Genomic DNA, 21,460 nt, shown 5'->3' on the forward strand with positions numbered 1-21,460 from the left:
CGAACTTTGCTAAAATCCTATGTACTGTGTAGTGTAAGCTGTTTAGGCTCTCACTCCCTGTTCGCCTGTAAGCAAGAATACGATAAGTATAAACAACACCCAGCCAGCCGAAAGTTTCATCATTATTCTGGTAGAATATCTAAGCGCTCTTTCTCTCTAGTGTTATTATTTACTTCTTCTTTTCCCTCATAGCATATATACGGGCATATAGGATTTGTGTTGGTTGATGTTCAGGAAGCCGTTTTCGATATTTGCCCGAACGAAAAATGGCGAGAAATCATGCAAAACAGCGATTTAGTCTAGAAATAAATTGTTCATGGAGGCGCACGGTTTTTCAAGAACTAGCATTCCGGTTAAATACGACAACCGTTTCCGTCGACTAATTGAAAGTGGCGCTTAACTTCAATTCAGAGCAGTGAACAGCAATCCTGAACATCTCCCAATCAAACCTTAGCACGTACTTCGCTCCTCTCTAGCTTTCCAAATTAATTACGAATTATGTTAATGGATGACTTCAGTACCGGAAAAGTTTGATACTTAACTTCGTGATGCTTTTTCTCCTCTTTTCATCTACCCTATGGCGTCGTCAACTGAACTTGAACACAATCCCATCACAACTTATGTCGCCACTCGTCACCTAATTCGATGCGCCCCTTAGGGTGATTGCATCGTGCTGAGAGATCGCAAATTGAACATCGCACCCGCGATTAAGAAGCAAGTAAGTCCTTTCGCGCTCTATGACTGCTTTGAGAGTGCAAGCGATTTTTTTTCAATGTGTGTACTCACTTTATTTTCTCTTTCCGTCATCACCACCACCACCACCCCATAGACAATCTGTGCAACGAACGGTGCCGTGTACTACGCAGCCACTCCTCCAACGCCGACGATCAACAATATCCCAATCGAGCAGTTTGCGACAGTATACCCGCCAGGTGTGCCAACTATTTATCCGCCAACGATGCCGTATCAGCCGTTTTATCAGTACTACAGTGTGCCAATGGTGAGCATTTTTGAGAGAAGAGTGTAGAAGGGAGTAATTGTTTTTTTTTTGTTTTGCGAAACTGGAGGAATGTTTTCCAAGCTTTTTCTAGTCACAATTTCGATTGAAAAATAGTTATAGGTTTTCTATTTTGTTAGTTTTGTAGCAATTTGTAGAAAATATGCTGAAGATACACGAAAAAATTCAGGATATCCAGAAAACGTCAATTACTGTTACATAATTTTGATGGTGCATCATTCAATGGAGAATAAATTTTGTTCGGTCAATCTAAGGAAATAGCAGTTAGAATTGTTTATTGGTATTAACTAATGATAACGTTGGAAAGGTTATACAACTTTTTAACTTTTAGCTCAAGTACATTTCGTTTCGGAATTTGACCTTCTGTTAATTCGACACAGACTTCGCAGCCAACCGTTACAGTGTATGAACAATTGAGGGACTAGCGCTACGATCCTATTAACACATTATCACATTATCAGGCCAGCATCGTAGCTCGAGACAAATTGAGAGAGTTCTGAGGGAAATATTCGGTTGCAATTGTGTTAGAATTCGCCAATATTTACAGCAGGTAGACAAACTGATTAGGACAGGCAAAATTTTGTCAATTTTGAAGTGGTCAGAACTTCCCGAAATGAGCGGGGGCCTAGTGTGGTTGGTAACGTCTCCGCCAACCACGCTCGACGCCTGGGTTCGAATCCCACCGCCGACATAGGTGTCGATGGTTGTGAAGTGGCGTGATCCACTCACAACCAACCCAACTGGTCTAGATTCAATCCTAGCCGTACATTTTTGTTTGAACTTTTTTGGTCACCGTTTGTTTTATTTGGTGGGCTTCAATTGACTTTTCTCGGTGATACTTATTTTATGTATGTAATCACCGAAAAAGGTTAATTGAAACCCGCCAAAAATTGTACATTTTTGCAACGCGTAGATCTTTTTCTAACATCTTGTTTCCTGAAGGCTTATACGTTGCCAATAAGAATTCATTTCGAGTTCATTGGTATCCAAAGGTTGTAAATCCGCCAAGAAACCATCGAGATATGAAGCAACAGAATATGGGTGTTTTTTTAATATGGGTTTTGGTTTTTGTTACGTAGTGCGTAAAAGAAATTCGCGTAAAACAAGCCGCGTTAATTCTGGAATCCCCGTAAAAACCACTTAAAAAACCGCGTAAATTCCAAAATTCGCGTAAAAAACCGCGTAAGTTCCGAAATCCGCGTTAATTCTGAAATTCGCGTATAAAGGTTTCTACTGATTGCTTTCTAAGAAGAATCAATAGCAGTGTTGTTGCCGCCTGCGAATCGGGCTGAAAATCAAGAGAAAATATGAAAAGGTTAGGCCAGATCAGTGAATATCTAGTAATTAGATTAAGAGTATACTAATCTGGCACTCTAAATTACCGATTTGAAAATGAAAAACCAATAAAAACATACCACGTGTGAAACGACTTTTCTGAGAAGTCCGCCTAAATTCCGAAATCCGCATAAATAACCACGTGAATTCCAAAATCCGCGTTAAAAGAGAAGTGCACATCAAAGTTAGGGGAAAATTTTCGCGGATCGCCTTAAATACTCTTGCATTATCTTTTATTACAATAGTTTCCAGCAAAACTGCATTACTGTAAGAGCGTAAGCTTAAGCCAATCAGTAGCTTGGTCGGAATTGGTTCCATGTAATAGTCACCAATTGTCAGATCTTGTTCTGGGTCTTCAGCGAAGTTGTTTAGAAGGGCAAGAGCTTATAGTTGGCGGGCAGAATGATTCAGGTTTCAAACACAACGCAAGCGCTAGTATTGGGTATTTTGAATGAATCGTGAGGGTATCACGAATCCGACCACTAAAAAGGATGTCATTCTTAGCAAAGTTCTTGAGGTCAAGGGCTTTTATCTGGTACACGGTTTCTTTCGAAATTCAGCCGCTACGTGGCGCTTGTGTGCATATACTTCTATGTATTTTGAACATAATTTTCCTCGTGAATCCAACTACTCAGAAAGTTGCGGTCATCAGAAAAATTATTCAAAGTTTTGGATTTCAACGAAGATGTCCAGGTCAAGGATTTCTACGTGGCGTGTAGTTTTAGGTATTTTGAACATAATTTATCTTGTGAATTCAACTACTTTGAAAGCTACGGTCTTCAGATAAATTGTTCAAATAGTCAAGGGCTTCCGGTTAGCCAACAGTTTAGTTCGTTGGTGCTAGTGTGTATGATATTTTCAGTATCTTTCTACGTGAACTCTACGCCTAGAAAGTTGCGGACTGCTTCAAAGTTGTTCAGGTGGTCAAAGGCTTTTCATTCGGGTACTGGTTTTATTGACATACTATCTTTAGAAGATATTTAGTGTAGAATGCAGCCAAAGCCAATAGTGAATAGTTTTAGTTTGGAACTCCGCCGCTAGTGACACTGCAAAATCTAACTTTTCAGTCTTACACTTTAGAGAAATGATAAAATTGTAGATAATGTTATCTCAAAAAGCTTTACCGAAGACACTTTTCTTCTAACTTCTCCTGTTTTCGAGATATAGGTTTTCATATTAGACTAGTGCTCCAAATTCGATATTATATCTAAAAAAATGTAGCATTTAGAAGGCAACAATGTTCCATAAATATTTAAATATTATCGAAATACACAACTTTGTAGAAGACACAACAAAGATAGTTCCTACACAAACCAAGTTATTGCTGCAATATGAGCTCAAGCTCGTGAACTTTTTAAATTTTCTTTCTTAATACTGGGGTTATTGACATAATATTTTTAGAAGAAGTTTAGTGTAGACCCCGTTCAATTTTGGTGCTCCGATTTTAGTGCATGTGTCAAAAACGAACGATTCTTTTTAATTCTTTATTTTTAGTTTTCTCGTTCTTCCTTCAAGTTCAATAACCGTCAAAAGAAAAGTATTATGATCCTCCATGTTCCCGAGAAGGTTAACCGGAATCGGTCAACTGGTTCCGGATCAAAGCCGGATTTAGGCGCTGGGGGGGGCCTGGGGCAAATTTGTTTATGAGGCCAGTTTTCTTAAAACATTTAGAGGTAACGTTCTGGAAGGTGACAACCAAAAAAAAACGCCGCCACAGAACTGGTGGGGCTTCTTGAATCGGGAGGCACGGGGCATTTGCCCCTTTGCCCTTCCTCAAATCCGGGCCTGTTCCGGATATATGGCCGGAACATGTTCCGGTTATATAATGACCATGAGCAAAGCAGTGTTTAGAACCGTACCAAGCCTCTAATTACTTCGTTAGTCATAATATTTAGGTCGCCATATGCCACATGCAACCCTATTCCGGTTGTGTTCCAGATACTCTTATATATTAAACCAAAATCCACCTATAACGGCTTGGAATCCAAAAACAAGTCCATTGATGGCCATATCTAGACTCTAAGTCAGCATAGGCCACTTAAAAAGTAAAAAGGTCGCTAGTGGCATTGCAAAATCTAACTTTTCAGTCTTGCACTTTGAGGAAATGGTGTTTTAAGCAAAGTTGTAGATAATTTTGTCAAGGAAACCTTTACTTAAGACATTTTTTTCCAACTCTTCTTGTTTTGGAGATAAAACGTTTTATATAAGACTAACCAGATTTTTTTCAAATATCTAGAAAACTGTAGCATTTAGGAGTCAACAATTTAAAAAATTTCTGAAGTGTATATATTTTTTCTAGAACCGCAATTTCGTTACCTACAACTTTGCTGAAGACACCATTTCAATCAAACAAGCCTTTTTTCTGATATAGACATTTTTATCTATCAGTCACCATTTTGAATAGGCCCTTTTGAAGCAGCAGTCGCGAGTCTACATGAATCATAAAATGACCTCTTTGTCAGGATCGATGTTCGAAGTAGAATGGAATGACTTCTAGAAGGAAATAAAGATACTGGAAGGAACAAACGATTTAATCAATTTCGTAGAGTGATTCCGAACAAAAATTTATTGTCATTCTTTGAGGCCTTTTGTATACTCCTGAAGATAGTATGTCAATAAAACCAGTATGGTATAGGTTCTATTATCGTCAGCTTAGTCCAAATCTCGTTCGGGGGTTAATGTAGTCAAAGAGAACTAATCTTTTGCAAGAAGATGCTCTGCATTATGAAGAACCTTCATGCAAAAAATTAGCGATCTGAGACATCATTTACCCTCCTGACGATAATAAGTAAAACCTGACGAAAATAGAATCGATACCCTATATGTACAGTAAATGAAAAAGGTTCACGTTTTTGAGCTCTCATACCACTGTGCACTGGTGGCACTGGCCGAAGATCACATCTCTCTAGGAAGTAAAAATCGCGGGATAGGTTGAAATCAAAATACGAAAAGTTGCGAGCACACTAGCACCACGTAATAGCAATATTTTGTACTGAACTGTCAAATAATCCAGCAGCCCTAGACCTTCTGAACAAGTTTGATGAAGACCGCAACTTTCAGGTTGTCAACACGAGTTATCTAGCTATACAAGGTGATGCTAAACTTGAGGGGGGGGGGGGGTAGTCTGCAATATTCAAACTGGGTGTTAAATACAGTAACTGTTCGCTACTGTGTGAAGAACACTTCTTAGTCGAGAAGGATTTTGACTTCTGGGAAAAGCATCTTCTTTTAATGTTCCCCATTCGCTCTCCCAGCTGGTCTCGAGGTACGATGCTGACCTAACAAACCAGTCGTCGTAGTTTCGAGTCTCGGCTCGGGAGAAACTGTTAGTGTCAGTAGGATCGTAGTGCTAGCCCCGCAATTGTCCTGTACACTCAACAGTTGGTTGCGAAGTCTGTGTATAATAAACGGAAGGTCGAGTTCCGATACGGAATGTAGCACCAAGGCTTTGCATTCGCATGTCCTTCGATCAATAACACGCGCCGATCGCATAGGCTCGCGGAGATTGATACTCGTAATAAATAAACTACGCGTGATTGTTCGATTCCGCCACTTACCACGGTGACACAAACCTCCCCTTTCCGTCGTAGTCGTGGAGATGCAAAGATAAACTCGGTCTTCGACAAGAACAACTGTTACACCTTCTCCTACCCTTTCAGAGGTAGAGGTAATCTAACGTCAATCAAGATTAGCGTAATTTGCTAGAAATGCAGAATTCGTTTGAGAAGAATTGTTACTTTTCAATTAAAATTTTATCGTTTAACTCCGTTTCGTGTTGACATGGAAACAAATTCTGATCATTTGAAATTGACAGCAAAATTTGATATAATTGTATTATGTTCATCAGCTTTCATTTTTAGTTTTCGTTAATTTTCTTTTCAACTAGGCCACTAATAATCTTCCATCTCTATTTCAGAATGTTCCGACTATTTGGCCTCAGAACTACCAAGGTATGTAAGTCTGATGTTCTGCAAGCAATAGGAAAAAAAGATATACAAAATGCACGTTGCTTAAAAAGGAAGTTGAAGAATAGCGAGCGAGAGCGAGAAAAAAAAGCATTGAGACGTTTGATCCAATCGATAGAGCATCACCAGCAGCAGCAGATTGAAAGAAGTCCCGCCAGTACCGATTGCAACTAGTTATTGTTTTATTCAGTTAGCAGCAATCCCCTGGCTTAAAAATTAGTAGTTCATTTATTCATAATTAATTGACTTGTGTTTGGCGTTAGTGGAAAACGCGTTTTCGCAAATGTTCACAAACTTTTGTTTCTAGTAATGATACGATCGAATAGAAAAGAAGACATTCTATCCTCACTATCGGCCAAATGCTATTTATTTGATGCATTTATGTGTAGCAAGCATCGTTTAGCTAATTGTCCCACTGAGTGTGTATATGTGAATATAGTTTGCAAATAGTTTTTCGTCCAACTGGCTAAGAGTGGCGTTCGCATATCAGTAATTAGCCTTGAGCTCTGATTCAGAATTATTTGTTAAGCTTAATGAGGAATAAATTTGCGCTTATTGAGGTGAGATTGACTAATATTGGAGAACTGTGAAGTTGGTTGCTAATAATACCTAATTGTTTTGCACTCGTACCGATTTGAATCTATTTTCATCATTTAATGGTCTATTATTTTCACTTATTTATTTTTTTGCAGACGGCAACGAGTACTATTGAGCAATAAGTTTGATTTCTTTTGTTGACACGCGGACCACTTTCAGCCAGTTGCGACAGCGTTTTTTGTGGATTGCACAGTTGACGAGAATTTAGCTTTAAGAGAAAAAGATGCTTTTTAAAGGAAGGATACCTGTCAAAACCTGTTTAGTTTTCCCTTACTCATGCAAATCTCTATCCTGAAACAGTATCTTTTTCGCCATGCTTGACAGCTTACTACATAAGCATTGTCTGAATCGAAGCCAGACTTGATCATCAGAATTTGATTTACATGTTTTTTTTTCTCTGTCTTTTTCCTGTTATTGTCGTTCTCTCCTACAGGAATCTACCCTTGTTAAAACAAAGAGAACAAACTAGACAAACAGAAACTTATTTATTATCATGAGTAATATTTATACAAAAAAAAACATCTATATATAAATAAACTAACTAGATAAAAATCCATTAGCATAAATGAAGAACCTATTAATACAGAACAAAAATGCAATAAGTAGCAAAGCAAGAAGCCACAGAGCGAAGAAAATGTAATTAGTGAATCGGAGCGCGAGACTTTCAGTGTGCAGCGCACACTACCACTACCGTACTGGGAGCGCAATGCGGAATGGTCTGTTTTTCTTTCGGTCGTATTGTTTAGTAACAATCATTCGCCCGCGCATTGTATTGCTTCTAGCTACCCCGGCACACTGAACGGCAGATCCGGAACCGGCACAGCACAACACTTAACGAGGATTGTGGACGCACTCGCGCAGACAGACAGACGGGCAGGCACTCATCAGAGTCTACCAACATCGAATAATTTAGTCTATATTATTACGTGATTTATACACAGATATAAATTCGAAATGGAAGACCTATACACAATCATCTCGGACAATTAGAGATAGAATTAACGCGCGCGGCTCCTCATATGCACATGGAGGTAAAAATAGGCAAAGAAACGCTACCCGACGAAAAGCGGGGGCACACGAAAAGAGATCAATGTAAGAAAAAAAACTTATTTTCGAAAATGGTTCTATCATATTCAGTTCCTGTCCTGAATGATTTGCTGCGTTTTTTTAATTCTTCGCGTCTCTGTCCGATTCGGCACGGATGATGCGAATAACTAAAAATAACTGCTTCAGAGAAACTGACCTAACAATTAGAGAATGGGATAAGGTATAAGCTGTGGGACAAGAAAAGCGTTCCGATTTTCTAGCGAACGAAGGGTATTTAATTATTACACGGCTGTTGTTTCATCCGAAAAAAAACGACAGTAAAGAACAAACTCAGAAAAGACAGATCCCACTCGGTGGGCAAGACAACTTGTGAATGAGAGAGTGTTAAACCGTGAAATCGCATGGGAGGATATAATCCCTTGGCGAAATGTTGAATCTTTTTTTTTACTTTTCGAAGTAAAGCATTGTTGAACCATATTACTATTAACTTATTACTAGCGATTATTGTAACTGTAAAAAAGAACAAAAAAAAACCTTTGGGAGAAAACCGGAGTCAGACAGTAGGTAGTTGTAGATCTAACGCAAGCTAGCCGGTTGAGCCGTACATTGGAATAAGAAATACGCATATTTGCATATTTATGATACAAACAAAGTAAAAATATATATACTTATACATAAAGGATATTATATATACAAGCAGAAAAACAGCATTCACTGAACATCACGAGCACACATACCTTGTTACACGGTATAATTTGTTCATAGCTCTCACCGTGACACAGAGGACTATGGATGTGTTATAAGCTTGTACTTAACACATTTTCGGACGAATAGTATTCGAACAAACTGCTTAGTGCGCAACCGTTGTACTTTTCGATTTCTCCGGATGCAGCAAACTTCATTTTCAACCTAGCATTTGCTAGATGCTTTGACGAGTGGAGTAATTCCAAAAACTTCGAAATTCGCTTGAGATTGACGCTAAACTTAGGAATCATGAACATCGTCAGTCTTTTGTTTGTCCCACAATTGCCAGATTGGATAATGTACCAACATTGCTGCCTAGGAGACCACGACCAGAAAACTTTATAAAAGAACGATTGTTGACAGGCGGTTTACACGTACACACAAGGACACTTGGAACCATTGTGAATAAAAGCGCGTGTTTTCAAGCTATTGGTTGTTGAAATGTATTTTGAATGCATGTAGTATTCATCATATCGTAATATTATGATCATGAAATTGCACTGTGTCTTTCGCGGTTGTCAGAGTGCGGTCGTGGTTTTTTGTACAGTTTGCCTTCCGGTGGTAGTCAGAGTAAAGTTTTTTTTCTGCATTTTGGCTGGTAATAGTTCAGTGAAGTTAGCGTTCAATTGCTCTCCAGTTGTTGAAGAAAAAAGAAAACTCCAGCATTGCTAGTGTAACTCTCTAGAAAATCCGACTAAGCTAAAGCTTTTTTGAATGTCGCCTAATGCCACCATGAGCTAATTGTTACATCGGTTTAGTTGGCGGAGAACAGCGAGTGAAACGGGTTGGTCAAAATGTTTTTTTTTGTGATCTTGGCCATGTCACATATTCCATATATTGCACGAAAGCTCATGCAAAGTATTTCGCAATAAAGTAAAACTGGAGTCGGACGTAGAAGAATTTAGCTAGAAGAGCCGCCAGACGAAGTTCCTTTCATTTGCCATCAATCTTTTTTATTACTTGTGCTTATATTCGACAGATTTTTTGTTTCCTAATGAATTGTTGAATACATCTTGTGCAGCCGACAACAGCAGCAGCCTCAGCTGACATCAAAGTCAGCTCTAGCCATAGTCAGCGAAAGCATAGGTTTAAAGATAGCATATAGCAAATAACTTGTTGGGCCGAATATTGAAAATACAAACGACATTGTTAAATATGCATTAGTCCACAACCATTGCAAAAATGTTTTTTTTTCTTTTTATAATGATAATTTTATTATTGTTACTAGCGATATTGTTTTGTTATTCAATGCTAGTTTCCAAAGGTTTTGGCGCCATTTTGTGTATAAGTGAGAGCTACAATACTTTTCTGAAGACAAAGTCTCACGAGTATTCTCATTATTATTATCTTTTTTTTGTTAGAAAAATGCACACGACAAGACGTACATATGTAGGGTATACATTTGGTAATTTTTCATACAACAAATCGGTTGCTCAATCCACTCCTCTGTTGTTTATTCCGTGCAAATGACGAAATCTGAAATTATTCAACACGAAAACAGGTAGATATCGAGATATTACCCTGTCACCTGAAAGGGCAGCTGTATAAATCACTTAAAATAAAACATTAGCACTAAGTAACACGGAGGGATGCAACCTCCTTAGGATTGTAAGAGCAATCAAAAAAACACGATCAAATAAAACAATAATAATTTATGTAGCCCACTATACCAGTAATACACTTACACGTACATAAACTCAAATGTATACATAAGTACTCTAGCAAGAAGAATGTCGGACAAAGAACAGGCGATTAGTAAACAATGTCGAAATTAACAGGAAAACATTACTGAGACACACATTAATTGTGAACTAAAAATTCTCATCCAAAATGATCACATACTCTAGACAAACAGATATTTATACAAGAAACAAGCAATTGAAATCTTGTCGCACTAACGTAGGACAGACACATGGAGTTCACTTTCTCACACCAGCACACAGACGAGAACACAACACCTAAAACAGAACTAAGCAGACAAAAGCAGCAGCAACAAGAACAACAACAACACATTTTAAATCGAAGGTTTCAAGCCGTGCGCGCAGAAGCATAGCTGTTGCAAACAAAAAATCGAAATGTTTTGATATGAAATTTATTGTTATTGTTATCGAAACAACCCTCCCCCAAAACGGATAACCCCATGCCCCTCTGCTTCCAACAACCCCTAAACGACTAACATCAGGACAAAAATGTGCGAGAATACGAAAAAGCAGCATGGAAAAAGCGATCTGCTCCTCCAAAATTACTCATTGATTAGTACAACTGATCATTTGCAGTGAATTGTGAAACTGCTTGGAAAATAAATTTTGAGTGCGCAGTGCCGTCAAGAAGCTGCTTTCCTCATTGTGATGCTGAAGAAATAAGAAAAATTTGCCAAATTTGATTCTATGCCCATTAGGATGAATTTCATTATCTGCGTACTGTCTGCATCTGCTTAAAAAGAAGAGATGCGCGTGAAAAACTAAACAAAACGAAAGCAAGAAATTTGAATAGCAGGCACATTGCAAGAAATACGAGAAGTTGTTTCTGTCGCTGGTACATGTTACGTAACATACATTGAGAGGTGTTCGGAAAGGAATTGAGATACTAGGTCAACTGCAGTGGAATTATTTTTAATTGGTTTGTCCTTTCACTAAATAACGTTCTCAGATGCAGTATTTAGGTTTTTATAATATCAACATCAAAATCAACAGAATCATTTTTGCTTTAATGATTGCTTGAGCACAAAAAAGTCTTTTTTCACGCTTTTTATTGCGTATAAAACGAGAAAGGATATCTTCGTTTGAATCGATTGTTTCATATTTGCTTTTATGAGGTTAGACCAATTTGATGTCCCGAAGGTAAAGCTTGTAAAGCTTGTGCTTAGAATGCTATTAAAATATACTTTAAACTGAAGCCTTGGGGGTAAAAGCAATTTTGAATAGAGTACCGTAAACTGCGGTGAGTTTGATCACTTTTTTGAATATATCTTAAATATTTTAAGAATATATTGAGTACAAATTTTTTTTAATAGTATTAAAATGAGCACAGGCATGTATTGAGAAAGATCCAGTTACTGTTTCTAAAGTTTAGCCACAATTCTGCCGTTTTTAAATATGGTCTAAAATTTTTACATCCTTCATCTCTCCGAGGGACTTTGATCTCTTCATTGTTTTGATGCATTTGGAGTGAACTTTGCTACTTTAACAAATTTGAACAGTCTAAACCGACTTAGTGTTTATAAATATGAAAAGCAATTTTGAGGGCCATTCACATTCTACGTGAAAAGTTTATGTTGGCGTATGTCTACGATTCATAAAAAAAATTAGAATATATATGAACGATTGCCCATAGAGAGTAAAGAAGGTCCAAAGTTGCATATTACGTGACGCCTTGGGTTGTCGTTAAAAAGAAAACATGTAATAAGTTTGCAGCTTGTTGTTCTGAACCGATTGTTTTTATGCAATTAAAATCGCTCAAAATCCAGTTTTTTTTTCAATTCGTATTTTCGCTTAAAAAACACTCTTCAAATAGCAGGAAATGCATGAATAGTACCAATGTAGACACATATAAACACAATTAGTAAAGACTACAAGAAATCCCAAGTTCTACGAGCGATTTTATCACAAATACAAAAAAGATGTAGAGTGATCAAAGTCGCCCCGCTAATCAAAGTCACCCCAGTTTGCGGTATTTGAAATTTGTCAGGAAAATGTTGATTTATATTAACTATTAACCCTTAAAGGCGCACGACGTTAAAAAATCATGTAAAAACAAAATCTTTGTTTAACAGGTTACTGCTCTAAAACTAACCAATATGCATAAAAAAAATTAAAGATTTACTTTTTAATGTGCAAATATTACCATGTTTGTTTTTCAACAACACTGTGACTTTATCGCAGAATAAAGTCTAAACAATTACTTTTGTTAACAGTAACTTTAAAATTTACCTTTTGTTAGTATAATTTCTAATAATCCAGACATTTTCACTAACCACTAACCTCATTTTGAAACTTATTTTCAAAGACAGTCAACACCAGTCGGGAGTTTCGCCATGTTTTTTTTTCGTTTCCAAGATTTTGATAGCAAAAATAAAAACAAAATATTGAAATAGAGTACTTCCAGCTGTTAAGTTTTCTTCGTTAGAGTCTAGAGAGCTGTTCCAATGAATTATATTACTAAATACGTATACTTTAAAACGTTTTTAGTAGTATTGTTTTAAAATGACATTGCGCATTTAAGGGTTAATACTTGAATTTTTTTTCAAATTCTTCAATTTAAATAAAATGTTCTAAAAAAATTTCAGTTGTACTAAATTTGAATGCAAAAACAATTTTGTTTTCGCTTTTTAGAGTCATTCGCATAATTTAAACCTACAATCAATCCAATTGTGAGTTAGAGACGGATTTTTAAACTACGAAAAATATATTCCATTGGACGTAATTGTTTTCCCGGATTCGTCTACGAAAGTATAGCCAGTATAGCTATTTTTCTGTCACTTACTATAGCTCTGTTTATCGACAGTATAGCTATAGAACTGTTTCAGCAATCGAAAATGACAATGGCAGTGGGGACAAGTCACTGTAACGTGGGTTGACGCTTCCTTTTTAGGAGTAATCGGGAGAAAAATTATTGAGTTCTTATCAACTCAAGCTTGTAATATTCTCAATAACCGTTTGAGTTAAGACTGTAAACTGCTCGCTTGAGCTTGGATTATTATTTCCAATTTAACTTGGAAAGTTCATGAAATTTTGCGTAATGTGCAAACTTTTTACATTTGATAAACAACTGCAGTTGACTTAGTATTTGGCGCCCGAGAGAACTCTTGAATAAACCCGTTGATCATTTCCTTTACACTTCAACTCTTCCATTGCACTTTGAAGTTTGAATCGAAACCGAGAGAAAAAAATGACTCATCTTGACGTGCAGAAATCACCACACTAGTAAATAAGCTAAAACATGTAGGCCCTAGAGTAACAACCATCAGCAGCAAGAACAGTCCTCTATAAATGAAACTAACAATTACACATATATTATATTACGACATTTCTAGCAGATAATAACACTTGAAATTATAGCGATAAGACAAATGCAAACAGGAAATCAAAACGCATATTTATATCCCTCTAAAAGCTAATAACCCAAGACAGCTAGATCTCAGACGAAAACAGAAAACAAAAAGTCTTGCACGAATGCCATTAGCGATCGAGAGCCAATTGTGCTAACTAATAAGTACGAAGTGATTCGTTAGATTTTAAATCCAATCGATGCGCAAAGCATAGAACTGAGATTGCCCATTATTTATGTGCTGTAACTGTCATCCACAGACAAAATGGTCGATGAAATGTAAAGGATGGGTAATATAGTACCTTTTGATTTAACGACGTAAAAACTTCTACTACTCATGCAAACCAAAATCGAAGCAGTGATTCTAATAACATGTAATAGGAATAGCACTCACTCCAATTCTAACACTTAACGCGCGAACAAGCATGAAAACTATAAACAATTGAAAGTGAGATATTTCGCATGCCGTCAGAAACTACTCCTCTCTTCTCTCTCTACGTATATCTATCCAGATGCAGATACCGATTCACACACAGACTTTCACACACACAAACATACATACATAGACTCACTAATATTAGAAAGATGGTAAATAAAGAAAAACTCTTTTTAGTGATAATCTCTATATCTCTACGTGTAAGAAGAAGTCAGCAAGACGACAAGAAAAGGCGATCATTGTGACCGTGGCAAACTCTTTTAACAAAAAAAAGTAGAATAAATATAAAGAAAATATAAATAAAAACCGTAGAATTAACAAAAGAAATATTGTCTCTATTGAGATTCAAATATATGTATTTAAAACAGAGAAGCAGATGCAGCCGTAAGCAGAATGGTAGTGTGGAGTAAATGACGAAACGAGAATGTAATTTATTTATGCATAACAAGTAAGCAATAAAATATATAGACAGAGTAAGGAAACCGGCGTAGGATGCGCATAAACGTAGCAGCAAAAAAAAACGAAGATAAAAATACATTAACATAACATAAATGATCATTATATACACTATACATCACACTATTGACATTTATCCCATTTCTTAAGATGAAGAAAAAGGAGCGCAAGAGATTCACTGCAAAATATATTAAAAAAATAATAGTAGTAATAATATTTTTACCGAAATAACGAGAATGCAATTCCAGGTTGCACTATAACCACAAAACAAGCAAAAAAGAGAACATGTGGGACAGGCAGAGAAAGAAGATGCAAGCATAAATCTATTAGTAGAATGGATATTAATTTATAAATAGGAAATTATAAAGAAGAAAAACAAAGGAAGATATATACACCCATTTTCATGTCTAAAAAAGATGCAAAAAAGAAAAAATATAATCTACTAAAAACAAGTCGGTGATATTTTTAGAATATATTAAACGAGTAAGGAAATTATACATTTACATTATATTGATCAAAAAATGTTTGGGTTTTTTTAAACTGACAGACCGCGAGCATAGCGAAACACGAGCAAAAACGTATAGCGAGAACAACACGATAAGTAACAGAGGAAAAGTCAGCACACAATTCTATCGTACGTTGGTTTGGAATTGGTGAGAGCAGAAGCAGAGAGATTGTGCGTAGCTAGCCCCCCAAAGCAGTCCGTTCAAGGTCGCGCGTCCTTGCGAGATAGGTTGACAGCTAGTTGTTTCACTTGTGGGGGGATGGTGCGTTTGCCCAGGACGACATGCCACATTCCGAATGAAACGGCCCGGAAGCATAAGCCAACCAACCTACCAGCCAGCCCCCCGTATGTATCATGATATCAGATGTCTTCCAAAATGAAAATCTTTACGAGTTGCGTTAGAGTTGTTACGTATTGCTGATTGTTGTTGAACCGGATTCGTTCAAATTTGATTTGTAGCGTGTAGAATTTTTTCGGCATCACAGCGAATTTGGTTATATAGCGAGTGAGAGTTTCGCGGGTGGCAACACCGATAACGGGCTTAGGATTTTCACGGATATTCGACGGTGATCCGGATGTGGCAGCCGAAAGGGCGTTTTCTCTGTGAAGGCGTTTGATTCTTCGCGCGAATTTCACGAATCAGTAGAATAGAAACATTTACGATAAATTGAATGAAGATGTCAACGTGTGTGAAATTCAAAATCTTCAGTCTTAGAATAGATTAGTATGGAACAAAATGAATATTATAAAAATACTCATCGACTGACAAGTTTGATCTGACGCTCCCGTACTGGATATATTTGATGTATTTGTGTTTCACACAATTAAAAGTGTTAAATCGTTGATGATATCAGTCTAATCGTTCTGGATCTCAGATTTTTTTCAAGCTTCAAGCTTCTTGAACTCCTATGGCAGCGGTTCTCAACCTGGGGTACGCGTACCCCTGGGGGTACTCGAAAGCCTTCAGGGGGTACGCGAAAGAAAAATCAGTAATGGCGGACAAAGCAATTATTCTCTATAATACTTCATTTGTTGGTCAATCTAGCCCCTAATACATGACTGTTGCAATCAAACAAGCTACAGTTTAATTTGGAACCTTAACTAGACTACCACAACATGAATTACCATTACTCTCTCCCACTCTGCAAGAACATTCCAAGCCAGGAGGTACAATTGATATGAAAAATATCGCCAAGGGGTGCGCGGACAAAAAAAGGTTGAGAACCGCTGTCCTATGGTATGATAGCAATACTCTTAACTATGATATTCAAGGCTCAATTTGTTCTTCAGAAACATTCAAATACTTCTCCTTCTATGGGATAATGTATTCTAGGTAAAGTTTCAGCGTACCGAAAAAATTACAAGTGAAACAACGAAAGCATGTCAAGATAGTAGTTTTTTTTAAATTATTTTCAAACCAATTTGATCCAAATCATGGCAAAAAACAAAGCTGTTGTATTAGAGGAATGTTACGGGATCATTATCTCTTTTTTCGGAAACCGAGTTCCAATTCTTACTCACATCATTAAAATTTTCGTTTGTTTAAGATCCTATTTATCGAATTTTCAAGAAAGTTGCTTAAAGAACGAAAATAATTCTACTCTCTTTGACGCTTTGTTCATCCAGATGAATACCTATATATCACCACAAAAATCATTCCATTCCTGGTGGATCCCGTGCAAAACATACCTCTCTTATAAAGCTAGACAATAATTAAAATCGAAAACCAAAATTTAAATGTGAACTTGAGCAGAAGACATGATTTTAGATGAGCATTTTTTTGGTGAATATCTTAAGCAAGAAGCGCAAATGCAAATATGTAAAATGAAAACAAGAAATTAGTCGCCCATATTCCCGGAAAATCGAAGGCCCTATAGTCTCTCACAATCACGTGAGAATCACTCGATGCTTAAGGTGTGAGTGTGAGAATAGGGTCTTAAAACCAAAAAAAAAAATCGCTGGCGATAAATAGTTTCCTTTTGAAGGCGACGCACGCTGTTATCAGTTACTATTATTTCCCAATAATCAAATACTAGCAAACGGTAAGATTATTGAATTTTTACATCGGAAATACGAGACTTCTCTCTCTCTCTCTCTCTCTCTCTTTTTCTCTCTCTCAGAAGCAAAGAAATTATCGGTCTTAGTAGATTCTCTTGCCAAAATATAAGCTATACATAGTTGGTACTTATTGGGAGGAAAGAATTTAGGGGATTTAGTGAGCACCACCTAAGCAAGGTGGGTGTGCGCGACACGTTAGAAAATTTTAACTGAGATTAGCATAAAGTGATAGCTGCACGCTTTAGTCGCGATTATGTTGATGATCTAGTATATCTGCGATGGGCTAAGTGAGGTTATGGTTACGCTGGCTCATCATGCTTGTCTAAGTTATTTATTTATTTTAACCTATTTATATCGCTTAGACTAATTCGTTACGGAACGCATCGAGATCCTTAGTTTCCTATAAATAGAAGTATAATTTGCATTGAATGAACAAACAACTGAACTGCCAAATTACGAAACTAAATCGGATGCATTATGTAAAGACCATTGGCTTGTTAGTATACCTACGATTGTTTATCTTCAATCACGAGTAGCTCTTACCTGTGTATACTGTTCAAAGCATGCTTTGATCCCCCCTCGGCATTGCGTTTCAGTTTGGTATTTTTGATCTTTTAGCGCAACGCATGTTAGACAAACTGAACTAAAATGAGAACAATAACGACAAACCCAGACAAGAAACGAAATTATTTTAATCCCAAAAGCAATAATAGCAGTGAAACTCTTGAAAAAAAAATACACAAAATTTGAACAACCTGATTTTTTCCATCGAAGTAAACTGAAAAGAAAATACTTACATTTGCTAGTAATAAAGTATAAAAAAAACTTGTTATATTTACTATTTGAAGGAAAAAAAAAACTGATACCTTAATACTGTAGTGAATACACATAACAGCAAAAAGGGCACTCTAGCGTCCGATCGTGTCGAATGCGATGGATGAAATTTTACGACTAAAATACTAGCTAAGAGTACGTGTAAAATGAAGCAAACATCTTTAAGCAGAATAAAAATGAGTACATATGGTTGTGTCAAAAAGAAAAAAAAATATACATGATGAAGCATGCGATTAAAACACATGAAATAATACACATTAAAATACAACTAAATATACTACACATATGAGTAAGTAAAATCAATAAACTAAACTATATAGCAAGGAGAATCGAATAAACATAAAAAAGAAGATAAATACAAATAAAAAAAAACCAACTAGATTATTTATACACTTGCGGATAATTATTATTGTCTCTGAAATTGGTTCGATTGGCTTGACCAGTCTGCGTAAAGTTTCTATTCCCTAACTCCCACCCCTTCCCCCTTCAACCAGGCGAAATGATACCGGAAGCGAAAGCTATCAGCAGGTGACAGCCGCCTAGGGCTGAATGTGATTCGGCAACTCTCCGGTGAAGTGTCTTGTTTTGAATGCACGTGTCATCGAAAGTTTTGCGTTCAGTTTTTTCGCCAGCCTTCTGTGATTCAAATTGTATGGTAAACGGCACGACGCAAACGACTCCTTCCGGTATCGGTCCTAATCGTTGAGTTTCGGTTTTACTTTCTCAAATCTCAGTTGACTTTTGAAACATCCCACAATCAAAATTCGGTGAGCCCTTCTTAGTTTTCTCCTAGGTTGGCTAATGATACTTGAACAATTTCCACTAAAATCTTTTATATATTAATAAGCTATAAATTTTATATATGAAAACATAATGTGATAGAATTAAATTATATATATATACTATTGTACTATAAAAAAAACAAATCTAAAACTGGTATATATACACAAAAAATATATTAAGTCGAGAATGAAGCAAATATAGTAACAAAAAAAAATATATCCGAAGCGGTGGAATATTTTACTTCAAAGAAATCTTTATACCCCTATATAAAATATTACTAGCAAAGATAAAAAGAAGGTACGATTCTTCAGTGTAGTATCGCAGAATCAGAAATACAAACAAAAACAAACAAAAAAAAACAAATCCAACGCTAAAACTATATATAGCGAAATGACACGTTAAGGTGGTAAAAGAATACAATAACCAATCCTGTCTAACGAAATCAAACAACAATTTTGTCACTCTAATCGCATATTTTTCTACTAGAGCAAAACTTACGGAGAAAATTTGTCTAGCAAAAGCTTATACTTTCGGTCAATTTCGTGCTAAACGCGAGTCTTTTCTCCTCTCTTCCACTTGAGTTTTAAGTTCGAACTACCCTTTGAATCAATTAATGAAAATCTGTCAATTCTTCAATTAAAAAAACTAAACAATTGAGTCAATCAACTAGAACATTGAATTGAGTGTCAATAAGCCTAAATGTAATGTTTTGAACATTAAAAAAAAGCAAAAACCATTATACTAAGTAGTCGTATGAATCCAATCTAAAAGCAATTACTTACGATATCAATTAATCAAAAGAAGTCAAATAACACTGATCCAATCTGAGGAATCAATAAACTTGGAAACTTCAGAGCAATTAATCCATTTCAATTATCTTTATCATACCGAAGTTCCCCCGACTGTAACAGCGGGGGACATAGCAGAACAACCACTCGCTAAAAGCTATCTTAGTTGCTAAAATAATCCACTGATAATCTACCGATCGAGGTGTAATCCCTTACTTTAACGAAAATAGTATAAAAAAAACATACACACACAGAGCGGTCTAACAAATCTCGTTAGCTCTTCTTTCAAGTTTGACAAATTTTAGACAAAGTGACGAAGGAAATATTAAATAAATTAACAATGGCACAGCCTTTTGCAATACTTATGACTACAGAAGAACATCATACAATGGTACGGATTAAAACAAAACAAAAAAATAGTTCTATTACTACAAGCATGAACAAAACGCCTAGTGCTCACACACGGGTGGTCTCTTTTAGCTACTTTTAACGGGATTAAAAAAAAACACAGCGTAGACAGTGAAACAACTCTTACATATACCTACTAAACACAAACAAACGAAGAAAAATAATCAAAAGCAAATGCATCTTATTTATCTAACCTGCGAATGCGCAAAATAAGAGAACGAATCACTTTTAGCCATTGAAAACGAAAAAACCTGTTAGCAGGTGTAATGATCACTAGTGAAAGAGAAAATAATCAGCAAACCTTAAACACTTTGATAATTAATTATCCTTACGCTAACCAAGACGAAACAAACCTAGAGTTCTGTTCAATCGAAGTTGCAGACGATCGTAAAACGGTCGGTTCCCCCTTGCTTTGGTTTGTTGTTAAACTTCAACCGCTTCTTCGCGTCCTGCTTAATCGTGCCGCAAAAGCGTCTCATTTTTATTTAATTTGTATTTATTATTTATTTTTTAGACTCATTACCTCATAACCCTAAAAGTAAACCAATAGAGTAACAGCCAGACAGTCACTGAAGGTACGTCGTTAAGTTTGTGAAGAAGAAAAAAAGTCGAGAAAAATCCTACACCTTTCTCACGCTGCAAAAAAGAAAAGACCCGGCTATATTCTGTTATTGAGATGACCAGAATCAAATTTTATGTCCCATTTCGTAGTGAATGGATAAAATAAAAAAAAAAACCTACACATAATTCACACATGAAAAAGGCTGTAATTTTAAGAAGATGGCGAGAAAGCGAATAAAACATATAAAAAAAGAATAAAACAATAAATATAATTCTTAGATTGTATCTGATGATCGACAGAAGATAGAAGAAAATCATTTGAACAGAAGTAACTTAAGGCAGAAAACCACACACACACACTATGAAAATGGCTATTGAGGTAAGAAATAAGTAAAATAAAAAAAAAAGCATCTCTAAAAATAATTATGAAATGAGAGAATAGGTAAAGATGGAAATGTAACGATAATGTCAAATGTATTTAAATGTAAGTGAAACAATACAAAAGAAAAATAAAACCTATACATAAAAGAGAAGATGAAAAAGTAAAACAGCAGCAGCGGCATTCATGATCCGAAAGGCATCGATAGTGAAACGAAAAACAATTGATGACATTTATTATCGATAATGTACATACTACACATCCGATGTGTGTGAAGCACCTGCTTATATAACTACACTCTATTATCACATTCAATTCTAAGCTATTACTTCATCATCATCATGGTAATCATCGTCGGTAGCCGCAAAATCACCTGCTGTTTCCGATTGCGTTGAGTCATCCGATAACCGTCGATGTTTTTGCCGTTTTTTCAGCAGACGGTGTATGATTCTGTAAACAAAGTTAGTTTGACTTATAAAACAAATGCCGGAATAAGTTTA

General features: G+C 36.3%; 2 protein-coding genes across 12 annotated transcripts in view; one reads left to right on the forward strand and one right to left on the reverse strand.

The window, feature by feature from the left end:
• Positions 1-21,129, forward strand: part of LOC129725878 (protein boule) — an 82,085-nt gene extending 60,956 nt beyond the window's left edge. For 8 of the 10 annotated variants that reach the window (XM_055682246.1, XM_055682245.1, XM_055682254.1 and 5 more), the window contains 4 exons: positions 659-718; positions 830-1,000; positions 6,270-6,303; positions 7,011-21,129. In XM_055682246.1, the coding sequence (XP_055538221.1) occupies positions 659-718; positions 830-1,000; positions 6,270-6,303; positions 7,011-7,030 (285 nt within the window). In that variant the 3' untranslated portion in view covers positions 7,031-21,129. The remainder of the gene's footprint in view (positions 1-658; positions 719-829; positions 1,001-6,269; positions 6,304-7,010) is intronic. The other 2 variants (XM_055682253.1, XM_055682255.1) reach the window with 1 other exon arrangement.
• A 51-nt stretch (positions 21,130-21,180) lies between these two features.
• The window catches only part of LOC129719449 (tetracycline resistance protein, class E-like), a 29,402-nt gene continuing 29,122 nt past the window's right edge, over positions 21,181-21,460 (reverse strand). For both annotated transcript variants that reach the window (XM_055670766.1, XM_055670765.1), the window contains one exon: positions 21,181-21,410. In XM_055670766.1, coding sequence (XP_055526741.1) covers positions 21,278-21,410 — 133 coding nt within the window. In that variant the 3' untranslated portion in view covers positions 21,181-21,277. The remainder of the gene's footprint in view (positions 21,411-21,460) is intronic.

The sequence above is a fragment of the Wyeomyia smithii genome, chromosome 2, assembly GCF_029784165.1.
Source record: "Wyeomyia smithii strain HCP4-BCI-WySm-NY-G18 chromosome 2, ASM2978416v1, whole genome shotgun sequence".
In the NCBI taxonomy this organism is placed as follows: Eukaryota; Metazoa; Arthropoda; class Insecta; order Diptera; family Culicidae; genus Wyeomyia; species Wyeomyia smithii.